This window comes from Scleropages formosus, chromosome 24 (assembly GCF_900964775.1).
Source record: "Scleropages formosus chromosome 24, fSclFor1.1, whole genome shotgun sequence".
Classification (NCBI taxonomy): domain Eukaryota; kingdom Metazoa; phylum Chordata; class Actinopteri; order Osteoglossiformes; family Osteoglossidae; genus Scleropages; species Scleropages formosus.
In genome coordinates, this window is record NC_041829.1 from 10,176,796 (window position 1) to 10,201,759 (window position 24,964).

The following is a 24,964-nucleotide window of genomic DNA, read 5'->3' on the forward strand; positions in this document are numbered from 1 at the left end:
ATGCTGGCAATACAATAGGTGAGCTTTCTTCTCGCTTTTTTTTCCTCACTTTCTTTTCCTTCCGGGGAGGAGTGGGGAAAGAAAATGGAAATAATATAAATAGGGCTTCAGAGGGGTTGAAACCACTGGACCAACGGAAAAACGGTTATGAACCCTCTTATAATGAGGTCTGCAAGAACCTTGTCTTGCACCTTTTTGTGTTTTTGTGAACTATTTATCTATCCCCTAGAGTGTGTGAGTGACAGAGAGAGTGTGTTCCACTGATGTAGGGATGAGTGACCCAGTGTAAGTAGTGTACCTAGCAGTGTAAGTTTTTGGGTGCTCTGGTTTCCTCCCACACTCCAAAGACATGCTGTTCAGGTTCACCCATAGTATGTGTGTGTGTGAGTGACAGAGAGAGTGTGTTCTGTTGATATATGGATGAGTGACCCAGTGTAAGTAGTGTATCTAGCAGTGTTAAGTCACCTTGGTGAACAAGGTGTGTGGGCTGATAACACTACATAGAGTTCATTGGAAGTCGCTTTGGAGAAAAGCGTCTAAGTGAATAAATGTAAATGTATTTGAGGATAAGGACAAAATGAGTAAGGGTACATGTAAACTTGATATGTATTCAGTTCAGATGGAATGTACTCAAAACGAATATGCCGTCGCTTTTTTTTTTGTATTGCTCATGTTGAAGCTTAGTGTTTATTAATCTAAAACTCATTTGCTGAAAGACTATTCTTAAAAATAAATATATAAAATTATTATATATAAGTTTAACAGAGTACCAAACTGTTCTGTGCTGCCACTCAGCCAAGATGCTTTGAATTGAGGCATCACAACTGTCATGATCAGCAGCTGTGGTAACAATCAGAGCTCCAGTTTTCAGTTGGGAATCAGCGCACCTGTCCTTATTAGCAGAACAAGCTATGAAAGGCAAACGGGAGGCTAGATCAGTTGTGGCTCCTTCAGCCGTATTAAACAACGTTACTGGTGAGCACTGAACTACCTTTGATTTTACCCCTGGTTTTCAAGTTTCCATACTGGTTGTTTTGTTCTTGTGCTGCTCTTCTGTCTTGTCTGCTCCTGTTGCTTGAGTTTTAGTCCTGGTCCTGTGCTTCAGTCTTGTTCTTGTTATGCTGTTTTCTCCTGATCTTGTTCTTCTGTTTTCACTCTAAGGTCATGTCTGTAAGCACTTGCTATGTCCCTTTATTCCATGTCTATTCTAGCACATTGCCACTTTGTTTCGTAAGTTCTATGGCACACCTCCCCATCGCTCTACTGAGATCACCACCCCTTACATCCAAATTTAGATGCTACAGTAATTATGTCATGGTCTCATCTGCCTGCAACATTCCAGCAACAAAGTTGTCATTTACTACAAAATTCAATGTTGCAAGTAATGCAAATATTTTAGTCCCTTCTCAAGTTCAAATACTGCTGATATAGGTTTTTTTTTTTTTTTTTTTTTGTCTCCTATTTTTTAAATGGTGTAACAAGTGGGCCTCAGTTCTTTCTTTCAGATAGAGGCATGGTACTATTGCCTAGTCAGGCTTGGCCTAAGCTACAAATCATACTTGCTCCTGGTGGGGAAATTCAGCTGCCAGAAACCAGGTTCAGGTGATGGCTTGATGCAGTACAACACACTGGGGAGACTGAAACAAGAGAAGGAAGCTGAGCTTAACACAGCTTTCATTCATTCATTCATTTTCTTTCCTGCTTGTCCTTCTAGGGTTGTGGTGGCAATAGAGAGAGCAGAGAAGCCCAGATGTCCCTGTCTCTTGCAACTTCCTCTAGCTCAACCAGGGGGATCCCCAGCCCAACTGCGAGATAATCTCTCCAGCGGTTCCTGGGCTGACCTTGGGGCCTTTCCTGGTTGGCCGTGCCTGGTATACCTCCTAAGGGAGGTGCTCAGAGGACCACCTCAACTGATTTGCCAGTCTGAAGGCACTGTCCCTGAGGTCCATGCAACATTGCATGGGTGTGTCAGCTATGACAGCCCCACAGCATCCAGGGCCTTAAGTAGTTCCAGCCAATTCTCATCCACCCCTGGTGCTTTGCCACTGTGGAGCTTTCCGACAACCTCAGTAACTTCCACCAGGGAAATGGACTCTGACACTCCGGAAACCTCTGGCCCTGACTCCTGTATGGAGGCGTATCTCTTGGGTTTAGGAGTTCTTCAAAGTGCTCCTTTCACCTCCCGATGATGTCCTCATTTAAGGTCAGAGTTTCTCCCCCTTTGCTGAGCACAGCTTGAGCGAAGCTCTTCTGACCCCTCCTGAGCTGCTGACTGGTTCTCCAGAACCTCTCTGAGGCCAACGGTCATTTTCCACGGCCTCTCCAAGCTCCTCCCATGCTCCAGATTTTGCTTCTGCAACTGCAGCTGCTGATATTTTTTTTTTGCCTGCCAGTACCTATCTGCTGAGTCTGGAGTCCCCAAAGCCAACCAGGCCCTAAAGGCTTTCTTTAGCTGGATGGCTTCCTTCACTGCTGGTGTCCAGCAGCGGTTTCTTGGGTTGCCATTGTGATTGGCACCCACAAGCTTTTGGCCACAGCTACGCCTAGCTGCTTTCACAGTAGAGGTTTTGAACAGGGTCTCTTCAGACTCCAGGTCCCCTACCACCTCCTTGACATGGGAAGAGTTCTCACGGAGGTGGGAGTTAAAATCATTCCGGACAGGCTCCTCTGACAGTCGTTCCCAGCACACCCTCACTATGCACCTGGGTCTACCAGGTCTGTCGCCAGTTTCCCCTGCCACTTGATCCAGTTCACCACCAGATGGTGATCGGTTGACAGCTCTGCACCTCTCTTCACCCGAGTGTCTGGAACATGTGGCCTCAAGTCAGATGAAACGACTACAAAGTCAATCATTGACCTTTGGTACCAAGTACACTTATGAGCATCCTTGTGTTCGAACATGGTGTTTATGGACAAAACATAAATAGCACAGAAGTCCTGGACTGGATTTAGCACAGCTTATGATGGATTGTAATATCTGTACTGTACTGCTCCCCCTTCTCTGGAAGAGAAGTCTGCTAGTCTTCTAAATGTGGGGAGAGACATTCAGAACCATGTTGGCCAGCCCCAGACATCGTTTGGGCCAATGCTGAGAAAGCCAAACAAAGTTGTTTTACTATGATCACCTTCATGGAGTGAAAGATCTGACTCCAGTGAAAGATGGCCAGAAGGTGCTGGTTCATGCTACTAAGGACAAGATGCAGAATAGTGCTGGAGCACTATGGTCAGTTGGCAACACCCTCATCTTGATTGATAGCTCTCCCAATGCTGCTGACTGAAATGCTTGTAACAATGCGATAGACAATTCTTGTGGATGTGGTGTCACAATGACATTGTACAGGGAACTGCTGAAAACAAAGATGCGGAATCCTACTGTACACCTGTTTCCCCCCCCCCCCCCCCGCTGTTTGTAGGGGGAAGCATCCTGTAGGGGGTGACAACAGGGGTAGTATAATTACAATTTACATTTATTTAGCAGACTTCTCTTCAAAGCAACATCTATCTCAGAGAGAGAAAAAAATGGAATACAGCAAGAGGGAGCGAGTTGGATCCCGAGCCATGGTTCCAGGGTACAGTCAACTTGTCATATACTATCACATGAACCAATACACAAGTTAACTGCATAAAGGTTTACTCATTCAATAAATTAAAGGAAATGTATCATCTGCATACAAGATCAGGGGAAAATGAGTACAAAAGGGTGAGTTTTGATACAATTAAATGTAGAGAGCAATTCTGAGAGGGCGAAATCATTCCACCACCCTGGAGCCAGAGCCAAAAACCTTTGTGCCTTTGACTTTGGACTATTTGTGCATGGGACCACCAAGCAAGCAGAGGTAGGGGAACACAGCTGTCTGGTTGGGGTGTACCGAATGATCAGGTCTGTTAGATATCTAGGTTTCTAGCAGGTCCGTTAATAGTTTTGTAGGCCAGTAGTAGAGTTTTGAATTTGATCCAGGCAGCTAGGGGATGCCAATGCTTTTTTTTATTCATTCTAGTTTTTTTTAAATTGATAATTGTGATTTCAAAATTATAAACCATTTCCTTTGGGGGAAAAAGGCCAAAGTAAAAGAAAACAGAAAAAGGTAAAGATGCAGACAATACTTTAATATTGGTAGATGCTAACAGTTCATGTAATTCATAAATCACAATTCATTTTACATTATAAATGTATTAAAGTTAGGTCTTTTGGCTGTATCTATAAATATAAGGAGTATAAAAGATCATAGCAAGACAAATTCAAGTATTGCAGGTTTCAAGTTCCAAAGCCACAGAGCATAATACTAAAGATACATTGTCAATGAACTTGATATACTTTATTACTCAAGACTTTTTGTAGTGCACTTATCTTCTGCAGTTAATCAATGATATGTTACAATTCATACTTGCTCTCTGTATCAATTAAAATATCTGGAAATAAAGATTGTATGACCTGGAAATACTACATACTGTTGTCCTGGAAATCCCACTCTCTAATACTGATGTTGACAGGATTATATTCCATTTGCTTACTATAATAAATTAAGGAAAATCTCAAATCTGATGAAATGATTGACTTTAACAATCCCTAACAACAAAATTCAAACTTCCAGTTTAACATTTTTGATTTCATCTGCCAAAGTGAAAACAAAAGATCTGCTCTAGGGGCCAGTTTCTCTGAATATTTACATTCAGTCTTTTGAGGCCCGCAAAGTACGCAATATGACAACACACTGTGTTGACTGTAAAATCCATGAAATTGAAATCTTAGCTACACATAAAACTGATGAAATGGGGTACTAAATAGGTGAAGTGGCATAAGTATTTGAACTCCAACTCCACTTTTCACCTTAAATTACTTAACATGAGGAAACACGAAGACATGGTCACCTTCGGTCCATAAACCTTTTAGTCACTTTCGCTTCCAGACTCACTCAGCTGCAGGTCATTTTCTACAACGGGGTGGAGAGAACAAAAATGCAATCTTAGAAATTATACAACATGCATACATACAGCATTGATTTCAGATATAACATTGTATATAAAACAAGCAAGAATACTGAACAACCCATCTGAATAATAAGCAAGTAAGATTACACAAATTAAATTAAAGTTCAATACATAGGCGTACCGTATCTGCCCTTAATTCGTTCCTTGAAATGGGGCGGATGACGAAAAGGCAGTGGAAACCCCCTTTTTTTTTTTTTTTTTTTTTTACAGGGAAAGTTAAATTTGATTCCCAGCGCATCCTGAAAAACCCCAACTATGTCTCTAAAAATGATACAAAAGACTTGAAATAATAAAATAAAGCAACCACAATAATGCAGTACACCATGCGATTTTTAAGTTGCTCAAAAATATTATAAGAACCTGCTCGAACTGTGCCGTTGGTAGCATTATAGAAAGGTGGCTCCAGAGACAAAACTGTCAGAACACAAGTGTTATTGCAGCTCTTCATTGTTAGATGTCACTGCACTCATGCCTGGCCAGGCCAAAAGCTCCAGAACAACAGAACATGGGAGTCCTTAATCCCCCATAACTCCCCACAATAGCTACCCAACGACTATTTACATCCACAGCAGCAGTGCAGCATTATGGGAGAACTACTGCTCCCTGCATGGCAGTTAGGATATTTTTGGTAGCTCTTTTTTTTGTGAATCTCAGTAAGAAAATGTTAGAAAACATGTTCTTGGAGGCTCCCCCCCCAAGAAACACTTTGACAACAAGGTCTTTCCCCGTGAGTGTGAACGGATAGTAAACAAGGGTATTCATTTTCAGGAGGTATTACAGTAGAAGTGGATAGTGGGGGGTGCCTGTATTAGTCTGGATCTGTCAAAATGTATTTTGATACTCACTGAGTGTACTCATGAAGTGGCCCCCACTGTCCTCCATTCGGCTTTGGGAGGTGGTCACAATGGGCATACTGTTGGTCGGGCCAGAGAAGGACATGGCTGAGGATGGCCCAGAAGGTCGCGATGCTTCGTCCTCCGAATCGCTGCTGGAACTGTCCTCACTGCTAGACGATGAGCTCTTTGAGTCAGATGAGCTGTCCCCACTGCTCAGTTGGTCCATTTCATGTGCTTCCGCCATCAGCTCTGCACAGCGAGAAACCCTCTTTTACAACATATGAATTCTTGTATTATTTGTTCCAGTCAGTGATTCTCAGTCCTGGTAGCATGTGTTTGCTGGTTTCTGTTTGAACCAAACTCATTAGCAAACCAGTAGGCTTCCTCTGTTCTGAACAATATGAACTACTTTTTTGCAGAAATATGAATAGCTCCTTTCTCCACCATAATGTGTGACCTCTCTTGACGGACTGACTAACCACGCCTTACATATCTTTATAATTTATATTACACAGCACATGGGGATCTGCAACTTGCAACAAGGTTGTAAGAACGGAACACCATCGAAAGTTGAAGACTACCTGTAGATGACTATGCAATATGGAAAAAAAGCACAGAGTAAACCACACAATATTACATAACCTTAAATTCAGGGTACTGTAATTTAAACTAGCTGTCTGCCTGAACAAATTGCTCCTTTCAGGGACGATAGCAAGAGCATCACTGTTACAGGGTACAGCAGTAAAGAAACAGTATCATGTCCATTTGAACCGGTCTTAATCACACTGCCTTTTTGGTAGCAGCACTTTATAAATGAAAGGATACTCTTATACATAATCATTGTGAGCATTCATAAAAAGACAATTACCCCTCTCAATGTCATCCATGGGAGAGGCTGGGGACATCTTCTCCTTAGGAGGTGAGCTCTTAGATCCCACCGGAGCTTTGCTGCTGTTGCTGCTTCCACTCCTCATCTGCTGGCTCAGTCGGTTGGTCTGCTGCTCGAGGCGCGACTGGATCTTACTGCTACCTTCAGCCCTAAGCAGCACACACGCACACCATTTTATAAGCAAGCACCTGTTACAACACATGATCTTAGAGCTGGAGCAGCGAGGCCAGTTAGTCTACCTGGTCTTCTTGACCGCGATGTTGCTGTTGAGCTTCTCCAGACGATACTCTCCAGTGTCGTGGTTCACAATCAGGATGCATTCCTTCATATAAGGCCTTTTGGAACCCTTGAATACTGTCACCGGTGCTGTAGAGCCCTGGAAAAAGCATGCAAAAACATTACACATCGATAGTCACAGCTGCCTAGGCCTGTTGACCCTTAAACACAAGAGCATTTAGCAGATGCTGCAAAGCAACTTCCAATGAATGAACTCTATGTAGTGTTATCAGCTCACACACCTTATTCACCGCGCCGTGGTGACTTACACTGCTAGATACACTACTTACACTGGGTCACTCATCCATACATCAGCAGAACAGATGATTCTCTACCTACCTCCAGGTTGGGCAGTGTTATGGTCACCTGTTCTCCTTTGCCCACCTGCAGCTCCCCCTCGCATGCAGTGTCAATGGAAGCTGGTTTGAAGTCATCTGGGGGGAGAGAGTCAATGTTACTACTGGCAATTATCTAATACAGACACGCTGGGATCGAGGGTCAATACAAATACAAGATCGGCTATTGTATTACTACTAACTAGTTAGTTAGTATCGGTTAACTGGCCACAGGAAACAAACATGAAACAAACATGAAACAAAAAAAAAAAAAAAAAAAAAACTCCCAGCCGAGTCACAAGTGAACTTACATCGCACGGTGTGAAATGCGCTTTTTGGCTGTCTCTCAAACGTTTCGCCTAGTTTAAGAATATGCTCTTGGGTGTCAAAATTCGAGTACGCGCCTCCATTCATTCTAACAAAACTTTAAAAAACGCACACCGCCTAACCTAAAACTTTGCCGTTCGATACCATCTAAGGCAGTTTTAGGCCACCTCACTGGCAGTTTCCTTTTCCTTTCCTGCGATTGGTCGGATGCCTCCTACAGCCCACTTTTCAGACCTCGTCTCTTACCGATTCGTTATCAGACCCGTCAATCACTTTTTATTTTCTGCTCTCGGGCGGAAGTGGTTTTCCCCCGGGCGCCTTAGTCCCAGAAATCTGTTTACTCTCGCGCGTCACGTGACTCGAGTGCGCGCCAGCGCGGCGGTACGGCACGCTGCATTTTGAAAGGACCGCTAAGCACAAAAGTAATCTTTCAAAGCAATCGACTTTGAATCGGTATTTTCACGAAAAGACTGCCATTGTAGCGTAAATCAGTCCAATAAAAAAAAGATACGTCGGAACAGTTAATTTGGTGTATTTGAACTGTACAGGTGGAACCAGAACAGAAGAAGTTTGATTTGCTCACAAAAACTGTAACTGACTTTTACTACGAAAGTAGGAAATATTTGCATGTTCGAGAATTCTGATCTCGACTATTATTAGTAACATAAAAGCATGTAATTATGTATAAACAAGCTTGAGGTGGATGGATACATGAAGCAACCTGGAACAGGACAATGGAGAGCGGGTGGGGGGGGGCTGGTACTGTAGTGGTTACAGCTGCTGTCTTTGAACCCAAAGGTTGCAGGTTTTAATCTCACCTATAGCTGTAGTACCCTTGAGCAAAGTACTTACCCTAAACCCACCTGGATAAAATTGATAAGTAGTTGTAAGTGGCATAACATTGTAATGCACTTTTTTGTATACTTTCCTCTCAATGTTCATAGCTTTGGAGAAATTTGCTAAAGGAATACATTTAAATAGGGAAATGGGTCATCATAATGAATAAATGTACATACTTCAAATCAAGTCACCAAAGTATTCTTAAGTGACAGTCAAGGCTGTTTTGTGGTGAAATACTTGTAAACATGAATGAAGTTCCGATATCTTTATTTGCTGCAGTATACAGTACGTGGAAGTATGTATAGCTGGTATGTCCCTTTATATCATGCAATTAAAAAAATTAGATATTGAATATATCAATAGTTTAATATATTAAATATTTAAATTAAAAAAGGTGAAATTTGTAGGAAGGTGATCAGGAATTGTCTATTCTGTTTTATGCACCTACTCGTGTGGTGAGCATCGGTGCATAAAGTGGAAAGAAACTAAGCTTACTTAAGAATCACGTGTCTGCAACTAAGTCTCTCTTTCTCCTAATGTGATGCACAAATTGTATTTTCTCCGAGATGTACGTCGCTTTGGAGAAAAGCATCTGCTAAATGAATAAATGTAATGTCACTGTTCAAACCAGCATACATTACAGGGATAACTGCATATAGAATTGATGAGCCATACAAAGGTCTTTGTATAAATAGTAAATGATGTAAACTTATGGAGTTTATGGACATACATGGGAGTAGGGAGCTGTCTGAAAAATGTTGATTTTATATGTCAGAGTTAATAATAGTGGCTGAGCAGAAATTCTGTCGTTGCTGTTTAAAATAGTGAAAACTAGTTTTTTTTTTTTTTTTTTTTTTTTGAAAAAAAAAAAGGATTCAGGTTCACTTAGGTCATGAAAAACAGCAGCACTACATTTTCCAGACACCACTCCTTTTTTCCATATTGTAGCTGTGTGGTGTACAAGCTTCCTTTACATAATCTGTGTTAATATTTAGGTGTGTTGTTGGTGAAGGCACAGTCCTGGAAAAACAAGTCTTAGGTTAATCTAAGAAGCTAGAACTGGTTCACATGAACAAAATGGACATGCCAGTGCCTGTAAGAGCACAAAAAGCTTATTGACATGGCATGTATACAAGAACACATGGGTGTTTCTGAGTTACAGGAGTTCTGTGAGAAAAAATGGGGACAAAATCCACTAGCTAGATTAATAACATTAATTATGGAAGCTGAGACTGGTGCCCGAAAGTTTGTTGGTGGCCCATTTCTTATTTAGCTGACTGATAGTTTTGATCACCTGTTAATAATCATATGAAATAAAAACTAACAATTCAAATTTGACCTGTAGCTTCGCCATACCTGGTCACTCCTTACATTGCAGTCTGGCATGTCATTGTGATTTTTTTCACACTACTGAACAACTGTTACACCATTATACCTGACAATGCAAGCACATTAATAATACTCATAATATGCCCATTAATCATTACAAATCAACAGGCTACCAATAAAAGCAATAATTTTGTGTATAATGCATGAACCCACCCAGTTATCACATTCTGGTGCCTCAGCTGCATATTTATGTATTTTTTTAGACAGGGTTGTAATTGTATGCTCATTTACATTTATTCATTTAGACGCTTTTCTCCAAAGCAACGTACATCTCATAGAAAATACAATGTGTACATTACATTAGGAGAAAGAGACATAGTTGCAGACACGTGATTCTAAACTGCAGTTAGTTTCTTTCGCCATATGAACCAATGTTCATCATATGAGTAGCTGCATGAAACTTTATCAGAATATTCATGATTCCTGATCACCTTCATAGTAATTTTTTTTTTGAGATACATATAAACATTTACGTTACATTACAGGAGTAGCTGCATAAAGGTTTATCCGTACATGATTTTAAAGTCATAAACATTTACACCTTACATGAACTTAAGAGATCATGGGCAAAGTGAGTCTGGAAGAGGTGAGTTTTCAGACCTTTTTTAAATGTGGACAGAGATTCAGCAGTTCTGAGTGAGAGGAGGTCATCCCACCACAATGGAGCCAGAACTGAGAACCTCCGTGCTTTACCTTTTGTGCATGGGACCACCAAGCAGGCAGATGTGGAATTACTACTCATAAGATACAGTCATTGGTATGATTCTAAAAACGTATAGGTTAGAAATTTCTTTTTTTCATGTAGTAAATGCAAAATACCTGTAGAATTCCCTGACATCAAAATAGTTTCAGTACTTTATGAATTTTGAACCTGGAAATAATGTCATTTCTTAGCATTTTTTACATTCTTGTCTCTCAGTGGTAATACTGGAATTTTGAATTTATTTTAATGTATTTTTACCTGGCCGAGTGAGCACGCAGACAGACAGAAAGAAAGAAAGCACTTGATTTCATCAGAGTTGCAGCTTTACCTGAGTACAGTTTACAAATTTTGAACCTCCAAACTACAGGTGGCCAAACTCATGAATCTAATCAATGACCAGATGAATGCTTGTGCTGTTATGTTATGCGCATCAGTCCTTCTGTCTGTCAAGTAGGAGCTTTGTCACAAGAGCGATGACTTTCGGGTGAAGCAGGGCCTCCAGCAGGTCATTGTTTGAAAGGGCTTTGTGCCCAGGGCTCTCAGCGTTTCCGTCTCTCCCTGTGTCTGTCTCTCCAGCCCTTTGCTGTGATGGTGCTTCCATACCTTTCATGACACCTGCACTGAGCTCACTGAAAAAGGAGCAAGAGGTGGTTTGGTAGTCTGGGTCCAGAGCCACAGGGACAAGGTTGGGCCCGAAAGGAATAGCAGACGTGTAACCCTCTTGTTCCACCGTGGTGCTTGTGCTCTGTTTGGGATGTCCCCTAGCATCTCGTTTCCATGACGGAGGGTTGATGTAGTTGTGGGAAGGGGGGTGACTGCAGTGCTGTTCTCTCCTCTTCTTAGAGCACATTTGCACAGCCAGGCTGAGATACTGCAGGTTCTCCTCATGCGAGGAGACTTCAACCTTCAGGCAGATTCAAGTAGAGATGCAAATTTGTATGGTCCCTGCTGATGTCACGGCATTTGTCCTGACTTACTGCACCAAACTAAAAGAGTAGGGAACTGTCCCTCATCACTCAAAGTGCACATTTCACTGAAGGCCACACAACACAGGAGCTGCACTGACTACATCTGTATGAGCCCATGTTCTGACAAATACGTGATCGATCACTAATCGAAGTAAACAAAAACTGGTACCTCAGTGGGATTCAGCCACTCATCCTTGTTGTCATGGCTGGCTGTGGTTTTGAGAGCACACACAATGGTTTTGGTCAGGGCTTCTCCAACTCTGGCCTCATCATCAGCTTCCTATAACAAAAACTTTGTCATTGTTTATACTTGCTCAACAAATATAGCTACATATACATAATGCATGAGAAAATCATGAATTACCTATGCTCTTTAAAAAAAAAAAAAAAAAAACATGTACAACTATATCGTCCAGTGAGAGGAGGAATCACTTTGCTCCTCCTCCACATATCAACCAGTGCTTTAAGGTACCAGCATTTGAATTGTAGCATTCTGTCCATTGAATCTAAAATACATTAAAGTGGGGTCCAGTAAATCAAGCATTTACTGTATTAAGTAATTATTAATTTTTATAAGTGAGGTATGTTTTTAACATCTCTGAAATGTAACAATCAGGGGGAATCTAAAGATTTTTCACCCATTATCAAATTTGGATGGTCTCACATTTTTATGTGAATACACATTCAACACTTTGAAGGACACGGCTTAGCTCTAGAGAGTCTCCTTTATTACAAGAAATAACTGATAGCCACAGCATTTGCAGCCCACATACTTTGGTGAGCAGAAAAAGGCAGAATGGAAATGCTGCTTCCCTGACAGCGCCTACCATCTCGATCCAGGAGTTGACACTGACAGTCAGAGGGTCAACTGATTCCACGTAGTGCCACCAGTGTCTGGGGACAAACAGCACCTGTCCAGGGACCATGAGGAGACAGTGAATGGAGGACGGGTCTCAGCCGGAAGCTGGAGAGCATGATCATAAAACTTCAGACAGCTCCTGATGGACTCACTTGGATTTTTATTTGTGTGCGAAAATGTGGAAAAACTCATGTTCACACTCTTTCACCAATACACCTACAAGTGTCACCTTTCACTGACTGTAGAACTGTTTTATTGTAACTGTCTTTAAGGAAAAAACAATCACTAGAAGAATGAGAAAAACATGAGTTAAGCATAACGTGAAGTGTAACAAACTGGACTGAACTGCGATCTCATGCCTAAATCTGTCAGGACTTATTTATCTCAATCCTTGGTTCTTAACATTGAGAGACACACACACACACACACACACACACACACACACACACACGGTAATAAGCTGTGACAAAGGTCCAAGTGTAAGAAAGCTTAAATCGTCACTGCTGTACAGTCCTGTAACACACAAGCAAGCAAAGGCAAAATCTTGTGTTCTTCATTCTCTGATTTTGATGCTATTCAAGCATTGACTTAACTCTACATTTACAATCAAGTACAGAACTTGACTCCCTACTTGTTGGTGACACAATTACCATTAGATGGCACCACAGACATTGCCAAAAATCTAGCAGCCACAATACAAAGCTCTTGTTCTTCAAAACTCAAAAAATCTGCATTTAATTTTAACCTTTAAACCAATTCATTGCCTTTTGACATGACACTAGTGTAGTAGAGTACAGAATAATACAAAATAGCAAAACATTCACTTTCACATACCAGATTTCCTGAGCAAACTTTGAGAGAGAAAAAAAAAACAAAAAAACAAGGATCTTGAAACTGTAAATCAGGCAAAATTATAGCACCCCTGAACATACCCTACAGATATACAGTACAGTAACCTGAATACTGAAAAGGTCAACAGTGAATAGTGAAGAGCTAGCGCAATACATGTAGCACTATTCCACGTCACCTGCATGACTAAAAGATGTTTTTATATGAGAATTTGAAATGAACATATTGACTATCCACTTGCAAGTGGTCATAAAACTTCATGCATCCATCTCCTTGATTTCATTAATATTTGATTACATCCTTATAAAGTTCTTTACTGCTACCTGGGGCTGCAAATATTATGCATCCTCGAAAAGGTTATGTAACACCTTAGACTAAAAGTAAGTAGGTCAGCCAGTATCTAATTCCATGGCTGTCCAGTCTGGGTCAGGAAATTAAGCCCTCAGCTCCTGGGCTCATTTGCATACAGCAAAATGAAAAATGTTCCTGGATAAGCAGAACACGGTTCAGGGCAACACAATTGCCTGCTTACAGTTTTGTATCAAAGAGTTTTTTGAAATATTAAGACCTACAGAACAGCAGAAATTTTAAAGGGGTGATTTCAGTTAAAAGGAAAGGCCAAATCATGTCTCTTTAATGCAATTTAATTTGTGCCCATAAAAAAAAAATATTAAATACGTCTGTTGTACATTCCCTCAGCAGGCCTCCCTTTGGTCCCTGCCAGGACGCAGCAGGGGCATCTCTCCCCTCATTACCAATAACAAAACTCCTTGCCAAATACAAAAACTGACTCAACTGTGTGTACATCTAACCAGGATGGCACCGCTTCTTGTTAGTGTCCCACGAGTGCCAAGGGCAAGCAGATGAATCTGCAAAACACTGCAAAAAACAGATGGATTGGGACCGCTGCCTTTCTAATTCTGTTCGTGAACAAAGCTGAAAAAGAGTCGCACATTTAATGAGCAGATGATACCAAACCTGTGTGCCAGACCATCAAGACAGTGGTTTCAAGTAACCCAATTATGGACACCTACGGCGGTACTCCTGCTTGGCAGGAAATTATCTGTCTTCAAGCCAACCTTGCCATGAAATGGCATGGTATGGGTATGTGGGTGTGTATTTCTCTGCTATAATGCCTCTCAGGCACAGGTTCTTCATTCTCGTCTGATCTACCCCTTGTCACCACTCACAGTAGGAACATGGTGTGGATCTCAGGCCACAGAAGCACAGGAAAGCAAGAGCATTAAGAATCCAACATAACATACAGTAACGTGAGTTACACTAATTCAGATCAAAATACTACCAAATGATAGCCTCCATTTTTTTAATACAGTATATTATATATTGCTTATTTTGAACACAATGGATGTCATAAAGAAGGTCTATTTTGCTGACATCTTTATCCAAGTGACTTTCAGTGCGAGAGACATTGCACAAAACTCCCTACAGCCATTCACTCATCTATACAGCAGAGCACACACAGCTATGAGCAATTTAGAGTCACCAGCTCACCTGAAACACATGCATATGGGAGAAAACCATTCAGCTTCTCACAGACTGAGTGGGGATCAAACCCACAGCCAGTTTCACCATCCCGGTGTTGTAAAGCAGCAGAACTATTGGTTGTGCCACTGTGCCTTCACCTGATGGATGAGTCTATGTTGCACCGGTGTTCTACTCATTCCAGTTTGAAAAAAATCTTTAGCTTACTTGGCATCCGAGTGCTAACAAAGGCCACTTTGTTTCTGAACAACTTTAAATTTCTTAATGCATTTTTTGCTCAAGAGCTCATAACACTGTGGTGTCAAAATTTGTGTCTGAAAATAATCAGGTTCTCCTTTGGCAGATTACACTAGTTACAACCCTTTGGTGTCTTGTTTGAGCTTTTAATAATTGGGCTTGGCTGGACGGTGCATGCCAGATGCTTCAAGGCTCTGGCGTCCTTACTTGTCCTGGGTGCAGGGTGACTACGTGCCTCTTGGCTGCAGAAAAAGCAGGGAAGCGCTGGAGGTCTGGCCACACGACGTTCACCTGGCTGAAGACGCTGGACTCCTCATAGGGAATCCTGGTAGGGTACAGGCACGCTGTGTCTCCAGGAGGGAAAAGGTGCCACTTTTTTCTACAAGAAAGGCATATATGTGCCAGGTCTTAATGAAGAAATAATTTTGGTAACACAATGTGTAAAACTGTCATGCCTAACCTTAGAATATTCACAAAATGCTTCCTACTATTTAAAAAAAAAAAAAGTGTAGCGCATTGTGGTGTGACGACTACTTCAAGACTCTCAAGAGAAATTGTGAGCGTATTGATGTTAGTGTACCATGTGTGTCCTGTGTGCTCGCCCCCCTCAGCATGTCTCCATTACATTTTTTAAACTCTTAATTTACCCATTGATACAGAAGAGTTATTTTTACATTATCAGTTCAGGGAAATTACCATCCATTTAGTTGCTCTTTACCCCATATCTTCTACTCTGACTATGGTGCCAAGCCAAACATGAACCATTTCTCTCTCTCAAAAAAAAAACATGTTTTTCTCTGCCCAGGGCTAAGGACGAGAGCCCTAATGCAATCAGAGCCAGTTTGGAACCCAACACTCCATGTGGTGTAATGGTATGCTATTAGAAGCTTCTAGAAATTCACTAAGCTTATAATCACAGAATGTGGAGTTAAACAATGGTAACATTCCTTGAGACTCACTAGAGAGCTATAGCACTAGGGATACACCAGATGGGAGATATACTCTCGGACAGAAAAATCCATTCCAATTGAACTTAGTGACTGACGGTGAACGAAGTGGTTCTGTATAACACCATTTGTTTCAATGTAGCACAGCCATTATCCTTACCTGCCTTGTACTTGTAAAACCAGATTACACCCATAAGAGTCCTGGTGGCATGGTGTGTTGGCTCCATCTGTACCAACCCATAAGGTACTCTCGCGGCCATTTCGGCCTGGGTACCCAAAGTCTGACCAAGTTATATTCTGCCAAAGGAGAGAACACATATTGTAAGTTATAAACAATAGTTACTGTTAACATTTTTGATGTGAACTATAATGGACAGTGAATTGTTTGTTCCAGGCCTAGGTGATCAACCTTGGTCCTTCAGTGTACGAGATGCTATACAATGCATTTCATTCAAGGGAAGATATATACCGGATGCGGTGATTTACTAATCCAAATTATTACTGTAAGTGAAGCAATTAAAAGGAAAAGACAGGTGCGACATCAGTACGTGGTGAAGCTTTCAAGAACACATTTACATTTTAATGCGGATGTTATGGAGGATGTATCTGCAGGATAACGGTGTGGCTTCGATATGATGACAGAAAGACAGAAAGCTTCTCTTACATATACAATACTTACAATCCATATATACGTTCTGTACAATCCACTTACAAGTATTTGGTTTACCTTCCATGAGCTATTGTTATCACCCACTCTGTCTATCATGTCTCTCTCAAAATGAGAGAAACATTGTTGCAGCAAAGCATCACACACACAATAAAATCATTACTATATCCAGGTACTCAAAAATGATAAAGTGTACAACCTTGCCTTTCAGCACTTTAAAATGGCATTCATCTAATCCTTTCAAAACAACTCAAAAAAATGTCAAAAACTGATAAGCATCATGAGCAGGAAAAAATGCACATTTTTACAACCATTATCTTTAATGCTGCACTATAAGAAAAATGGATATGGCAATAGAGTTCTCCAGAACAAAGAACATAGTTGACTTCAAAGTCAAAGACACCCTAACAAACCAGAAATGGATATTTGTAAGAGAACTTTTATCAGGAAACAAATCAACCATTTTCTTTATTTTAAAACACAGATTACATCCAACAGAAATGGTTTAGGATATTTCAACAACTGTCTATAGGAAAGGGAGATAAAGATAAAATTTCAAAGAATTTATTCCCTGCATGGGATTGAGGGACTATTTTTGATGATCACGAACTGATATCATGTTTATTTCACTTTCAGAAAACAAAAGCACAGCCTTCCTGAACAGCCAGCCTTGAATGAAAACCATCACTGAATCTGGTCCTGACAAGCAGAAAAAGGCAGATAAAAGTGATGGCAATTTTAATGAAATACACATAATAATTGAGAGAACTGCTAAACAGAACAGAAATGAATACAGCAGAAATAGAAAGGAAACAAACTGTGCACAGCCTGAGCTGGATTGAAACAGTAGGATTTTGTTCAGAAAAACTGGCAAAAACTCATATTGGAACTTTTTCAGCTAACTAAATTCATATTACAAGATAAAACAAAAGAACATTGATCTGCAACTCCAGCCTACAATGGACCTACTTAGTGCCCCTTATTGATTATTGATGCTATAAAATTGTAACCCTTTGCTTCAGAGTCTAAATTTAATCTGAAACCACTCTTTAAACATACACAAATTTTTATCAGATGAGAATGTATGGCTGTTTTCACACATGGTTCATTTACTGAGGCTGGGCAGGGGGGGAAAAACCCCATTCGGGTCCACTTCAGCTTCATGCTGTTAAAATTTAACATTCTTCTGATCTGTTACATTTATTTATAGTATGACACATTTATTTTTGCACTACATCAACATGTGATGACTTAAAGTACCGTAATGGTTTTTTGTGGTTCTACCAAAAATTTTAATAAAATAAAATTACAAGAAAGATACAGATCAAAGAGGTCAATACACTGCAGGCTCTGAATAATTTTGTGCTTCTCAATATTTCTAGCAAAAGATCCTTTTCTACCAGATACTTGCATAGAAGACATGTATCACCTGTGTACACCACTTTATTGTTTTGAAGATACATCCCTGAAATGCAGATTGAAATCACCCAAAAGAATTAATGGAATTTTGTTGCCTACTAAGAGTGTGGTTGGGGCAACGAAAGAGATATTAGAGAATTCAAAGGATCACAGACCAGATGGAGAGGGAAAAGAATATTCCCACTGGGGACAGATGAGCATGCCTGTGCCTCCACCTCTACCAGAGGGATTAATGGCGTGGGAGAAGGAGTAGTTGATGGAGAAGGCTGCAAGTCTAGTTGTATTTTCAGAGGTGATCCATGTTTTATTCAGAGAGGAGGATACAACAGGTTACTGTTGCAGCGGTGTGTTTGTGTTTTGGTCTGCGATGATGGTGATAAAGCTTGGTGCAGGTGGCACAGAGAACTTCAATGTTAGTCATTTTCAAAGCCCGATACCTCACAGAACAAAACACAGGCAGCAAGACTCATGCAACGGTAGTGGATTCGCTCAGTAAATTCGCACAGGTAGACTCCCTTTTCTTCCCACCCCAAGGCTGCCGCTATGTGTTAGCTGCTGTAATATGAACCTGACTAATTTACATCAGCTGAGAACTGAAAGAGAATCTATTGCGTGATTAGCAAATAAACAAAGGGGTGGTACAATTATTCCATACCCCAGAGCGACACACAGTGTATAGCACACCACACTATTGGACTATGGAGCACATTGGCAAAACTGTAAGTAAGTAAATAAATAAACTACAACACAGCATGTAAAGCAGACTATATCAATGCACAGAACTACACAGAAGAAATTATACAAAATAAACAGACATTTATGTGACCACTGTAGCAACGATGATCCTCCAATATGGTGTAACAAATGATGACTGATAGGAAGCTACACTTGACATATCACTTCAACTTAGCAGTCAGAAAAAAAAGCCCAGGAAGAGGACTTAGACTTCTGGGAGCAGAATAAATTAATGAAAAAGAGATACCTTGAACATGGAGGCCTTGTCCTGGAACAGTACTGCAATGTACTTGTAGTCTGCATAGGCCCAGAACTCTGAGACAGGGTAGTCACAGAATGGATTCGGAGAGGCACCTCTTTGACCTTTGGTCCAGCACAAGAAGTCCCACATCGTGGCTTCTACATAGGAACACTGGGTTTCAAACTGTGGAGCTTTACAAACAGAGAAGAAAGCAGTCACATTACTTACAAAATCCATTAAGGCCATTTTCAGCACTTTAGCATTTTATCAAGACACTTTTAATTGCAAAGAACTGTAAAAAGAAGCAGAGCAAGACAGGGCAATGCTGTATTTATCCATTTTCCACAAATATTTAAAAGGGATGATTGAAATATCAGAATCACTAATAAGAAGTGCAACCATCCTTTGCTTTAAAAACAGCAGGTTCTTTTTGCGTGTCTTCTTAGGTCTGAATATAGTTTCTGAATGTGTCTAATGGAATACTCCATTATTCTTCAGAAAGGAAAAACCTCCATTTATCTAAGGGATGAAAAGTGGAACTCCAGTCCACATTGTGAAGTCCAGAGATTGCCATAAGGGTTAGTGACAGGGGAGGTCATGGAAGGACTTCACTGAATTATTGTTAATTAGCTGATGCTTTTGTCTAAGGCTACAGACAGGGATTGATTAATACAGGGCAAGAACTGAATGTAGGACCGTTATCACACTGGAATATAGTAACACTGGGACTTAATGTTTGTTTTTGGCAGAGGATGCACAGGGTAGCTACAATGAATTCATCATACTCCAGTCAGGCACTCTGACACCCACAAGATTAAAGTTCATACCATTATAAACACACCACCATATTTAAGCTGGGAAAAAAATTAAGGGTTCAAGACATAGTATTTTTGACTTTCTCTGACCATGAACTGATCCAGATGTGAAAGAAAAAGTCATGAACCCAAGTATAATGTGGCTTTCAACAGTAATCATTAATACAAGGTATTTATGAATTAACAATGAGGTTGATACAGGATGTTATGATCAAAGGATGGTTATTTCATTTCAAATGAACCTTTCAGCAACCTTGTCATAAACACCAACATACATTTATTTGTTCAGCTGATATTTTTATCTGAAGAAGCTAACAATAATTTACCTATTTACACAGGACAGCAATTTCAACTAGAGGAACTGAGGATAACTACCTTCCTCAAGGGTGTTACAGCAGGTGGGATTTTAACCTACAGCCTCTGAGCTCAAGGGCAGCAGCTCTAACCACTCACTATGCCACCAGCTATCCCCCTTGTGAAGTCCACAATGTAGTTTTTCTTAAGGCTGGATCACAGAGGTGTTGATTCAGTCCTACAGTAATTGTGGAGGTCGTTGGTTCTAGCAACTGTACAACTGTGGGTCAGTCCCCGTTGAGGATCTTCAAGTTGCAACAATGACCCCTGCTATAATGCTTTCTGACAGTATCCCCCTTGCCAAAATAAACAAGTCCGTTGATATTTTTTTTGTTTTTTTCTCCAACCTTTTCTACTTTGACCTACATGTATGTAATTTGGGCGGAGGACATACAGTGTTTTCTGAATATTTTAACTGCCTTATTGTTGCTTAAAAAAGCTCTTCTTGGGCTGTAAGTGTTCATGAAATGAGTATCTTGGGAAAGTCTTAAAAGATGCTGGCTTGAGTTTGTGTGAGGTCTCAAGGTTCCACTTCCTGTCTACAAATGACTAAATAACATCATAGACAGCATGTTCCCTGCATGAAGCTGCCTACTTATGCAGCGACGGAGGTGGAACGTTGAATATCTATAATAACAGGAACCTTATAGCAGTTAACTTACTGGTTTACTGGTTATAAAATACAGTTTCCAGATACTCAAAAAATGCTATGTTCTCAAAGTTATCTAGGCACAAAGACCACCCTTGATAAGCTCATTTATACTGACTTCAATTCTTAAGGCTAACAACTCAGAAGCCTTGCTCACTGTTCTTTTTAGTCTGTTCGCCAATGCGAAACCGGAGCATTTTTTCTCCCAGCACAGTCGCCAGGTGTTCCACAGTCCACTGGAGGCCTGTCCAGTCATGGGTCATGTTGAGGAAGACTGCAGGTTGCTGAAGTGACTCCACTATCTCCCGAGCCTCCTCAGGGGCGAATGGCTTGGCATCCATATGCAGCAGCAGCAGCAGCAGCAGCGAGAGCACTGTGATAACACAGTTATACATAAATACATTAATTCATGCAGCAGACAGTTTCCTACAAAATGACATATGACACAATAAATAATGCATTTCACAACAGATGAAGCATTAAGGATAACAGACACCTGTCAAAGCAGTTTGTCAAAAACCACTATTTTTGCCAGTGCACATTATACAAGTAGCTGTGTACAGAACTGAGAGTCTCATAGGGAAATGATGCGAATTTATTTAACTCTCAGATTGGGACACAAACGAGGGCGGAAAAGATCCACTTTGAGACTCTTCTTGACTGCTGGAAGGGACTCAGCAGCTCCGAGGGGCAGGTGGAGCTCACGTTACCACATCGGAAGCAAAATGAAGCAGCTGCAGACTGTATTTTGTACTCTAATGAGTAAAAGTACCAAGTAGCCATGTAGAGGAGGCTCAGCCAGCAGGTGGATGGACAACCCAGCTTTTCAACTACTGTACAGTACAGGGCACCAAAAACATTAGCCACAGGTCACAAGTCCTGCTTGACCACCAGCCAATACGTTTTGCTGCGTACAACTTGTGTAATGTTTACAAATAATTAAAATACACCTCTGGAGTTGTATTTTAATTATTTGTAAACATTACGCATTCCAGTTATATAATCTTTGGCGTGTTACTGACGTACTAGTAAATAATATCACCAGGCAAGAAGTAGCAGGAGATCGTGGCGCTCGACTTATTACGTAACTCACCTCTGTCAGAAAAAAAAGACGTTACGTATTAATGTAGCAAAAGCGACTTATCATATGTGCAGCACATTTCTTTAGTAAAAATACCAGTTCAGCAGACCGATGATGAACATACTTAGCAGCAGCAAAATAAAAATGCCCGCTAAAAAAGCAACTCCTTCACGACAATAAAGATTTATCAGACTAAGTGCACGAGAAACGAAGAACAGAGGATTTCTAAGTCTGCTTAATATAAAATGACCGTGCGTGTGAAAACATTCTTGATTCCCAACTTCTCGCACTGCTTGACATGTTGGAAAATGCTAATGAAACGTGCAGCAACGAGCGTCGCGAATAAAATACGTCATCGACACTCAGCTCGGGTGAAGCGTCCGTTTCAGTCGTAGTTGCAGCTTCAGCTCGTTTTGTGCTAAATGTTAGTTAAGTTCTACAACTGTTCAACTTCTACATGGGTATTTTATAAATTAATAAAAATTAAATAAATTAAAAAATAATTAATTAGTTTTACCATCTTCTAAAAAAGGGAAGGGGGAGTTGAAACAGCCACCATTTTGGCTCTGATCGGCTCTCTAACCGCATTACTTCCAATGAAAAGTGTGGATGTGAACGAATACTGTGGATTAAGTTGTCTTTTTTCGTTCAGCTATGTAGTAATTCCCATTAACATTGAAATTAACACCAGAACTTAAAAAATGTCTTTCATTTTTTGGTCATTCTTCAGTCCCATTTGTCCACTTATTCACGCTTAGTCTACAGTTCACCGATTGTAAAACAAGTCAGTGATAATATAATAAAACAAATATGGATAGCAGTAGAACATTCCATCTGGCCAGGGAAGATAAGAAACAAAAGACTTTCAAACTGCAAGGAAGCGGGAAGGGAAAAAAAAAAACATCTGGGAGTCCAAACATCAATGGCTGCCTACCTCTCCTGGACATTGTACATTACATTTACATTTATTCATTTAGCAGATGCTTTTCTCCAAAGTGACGTACATCTTAGCAACAATCCAATTTGTGCATTACATTAAGAGAAAGAGACATAGATGCAGACATGATTCTTAAATAAACCCAGTTTGTTACTTTCCACTTGATGCACCAATATTCATTGATCGAGTAGGTGCATAAAACACAGGGCACATGAATCCATATAACCTCTCTACAATTTTTTTTTTTTATAAGGTACACAAACACACACACATTTTCAGAACCGCTTGTCCCATACAGGGTCGCAGGGAACCGGAGCCTACCCGGTAACACAGGGCGTAAGGCCGGAGGGGGAGGGGACACAGCCAGGATGGGACGCCAGTCCGCCGCAAGGCACCCCAAGGGGGACTCGAACCCCAGACCCACCGGAGAGCAGGACTGCAGTCCAACCCACTGCACCCCTGGTACACAAACATTCACATGCAATTCACATACAATTGTACTCCGGTGGCAGAGGATCATTGTGTAAAGGAAAACAGCATGACACAAGAAGGTGAGAAAGGGGGTAGCCCCTACTGAATACTGTCTGATGGATTATTCCATAATTTGGGTTTCATATAATGAAAAACATGCCCTACAGAAATCCTATTAAGCCTATGGATGCTTTAAGATATTCAGCATCTGAGGATTTTAGACAATGTTCAGGAATGTAAGGATTAATAATTTCAAAAAAATGGTATGGGTCAAGGCCATTAACTACTTTGTACATTAAGAGGAGGATTTTATGATATCCTCTAAATTTATCTGGAAGCAAGTACAGCATCTTAAGAATGAGTATTATTGCTCATATTTCCTGGCCCCAGAAACAATCCCAGCCTCAGCATTCTGAACCATCTACAGGCTGGGCACAGTCTGATATGAAGAGCCCATTAATACAGCATTATAGTAATTGATTCTGTTAAAGATATAAGCAGTCCAGATTTAAAAAAATGCCTTGATTTACCTGTATTTTTCAGCTGGAGAAAACAAAACCAAGATAATGCAACAACATGAGAGCCAAATGTTTGAATTGAATAAAATGCCCAAGTTTCTAATCAGAGCAATTAAAATTTAGACCATGAGAATATAGAACCAAAGGAACTTGTCTGAGAGTTACACTATCTCCCACCACCAGGAGTTCTTCGCTTTTACTTGCATTCAAAGTGAGAAAGTTATCACTCATGCAGTGCTGCAATTTCATTAAGCAGTGGACTGAAAATTAAACAGGCGAGGGCTCATTTGGTTTAACAGAAACAAAGCGATGAGTACTGTCAGCATAAGAATGAAAGCTACAATTGTGTTTCTGAATAATATCTCCAGTGGCAGTTTTATAAAACAAGACCTTTAACGGACCCAAAACAGAACCTGGGGACACGCCATACCTAACTTTTGATGAGAAAAAAAGGGACATGGCAGCGGAAGCAGAGAATGCGGGTATCAGACTGACCGGCCTGCAGTGCTGACGTATCTCCGATTGAGAATGTGGTTCACATTATAAAGCGCAAAATACAGCAATGAAGACCCCGTACAACTGCACAGCTGAAGACCTGAATAATGGATTAATGGGAGAAAATTCTGCTTGCTAAACTTAGCCAGCTGGTGTCTTCAGTGCCCAAACACTTAATAAGTGTTATTAAAAGACATGGTGATGTAAACACTTACTGGTCTCAACTTTTTGGAACGTGTTGTAGGCATCAGTTTGCAAATAAACACACACAATATCCAGAACTGTTTGTCCGAAGTGGAGCCTAACCCAGTAACACATGGTGCAAGGGGACACACCCCGGATGGGACGCCAGTCTGCCACAAGGCACCCTAAGCAGGACCCAGACCCACCACAGAGCAGAACCTGGCCAAACCTGCTGCGTCACCGTACCACCGTGCCACCTCAACTGACTCCTCTTAATCTGGAGGTGCAGCACCTGTATTCTGAGACTCTCCCAGATCATCAAACTGCTCACTTTATCATGGAGAGCAATCCTGTGGAGAAACCTCAGTTCATCTGCTTGTATCTGCAATCTCATTCTTTCAGTCATTAACGAAAGCTCATGACCACAGGTGAGTATGGGAATGTAGCTTGAG

The 24,964-nt window shown here is 40.8% G+C and overlaps 2 protein-coding genes across 3 annotated transcripts; both read right to left on the bottom strand.

Moving 5' to 3' along the window:
* Nucleotides 1-3,395: 3,395 nt before the first annotated feature.
* On the bottom strand, nt 3,396-7,835 carry eaf2 (ELL associated factor 2). Its single transcript, XM_018755777.2, has 6 exons — nt 7,637-7,835; nt 7,330-7,424; nt 6,954-7,090; nt 6,694-6,863; nt 5,835-6,074; nt 3,396-4,931 (listed from the first exon to the last, which is right to left on the bottom strand). Exons 1-6 carry the CDS (start codon nt 7,737-7,739, stop codon nt 4,888-4,890), a joined length of 789 nt encoding a protein of 262 aa, XP_018611293.1. The 5' UTR covers nt 7,740-7,835; the 3' UTR covers nt 3,396-4,887.
* A 2,752-nt stretch (nt 7,836-10,587) lies between these two features.
* On the bottom strand, nt 10,588-22,237 carry hspbap1 (hspb associated protein 1). Of its 2 annotated transcripts, none has more exons than XM_018755784.2 (8): nt 21,921-22,237; nt 20,985-21,200; nt 19,016-19,200; nt 16,108-16,244; nt 15,208-15,379; nt 12,380-12,463; nt 11,722-11,832; nt 10,588-11,488 (listed from the first exon to the last, which is right to left on the bottom strand). In XM_018755784.2, exons 2-8 carry the CDS (start codon nt 21,166-21,168, stop codon nt 11,015-11,017), a joined length of 1,347 nt encoding a protein of 448 aa, XP_018611300.1. In that variant the 5' UTR covers nt 21,169-21,200; nt 21,921-22,237; the 3' UTR covers nt 10,588-11,014. The 2 variants fall into 2 exon arrangements, with proteins under 2 accessions (XP_018611300.1, XP_018611299.1); XM_018755783.1 differs by lacking the exon at nt 21,921-22,237 and adding an exon at nt 21,854-21,903.
* Nucleotides 22,238-24,964: the final 2,727 nt, after the last annotated feature.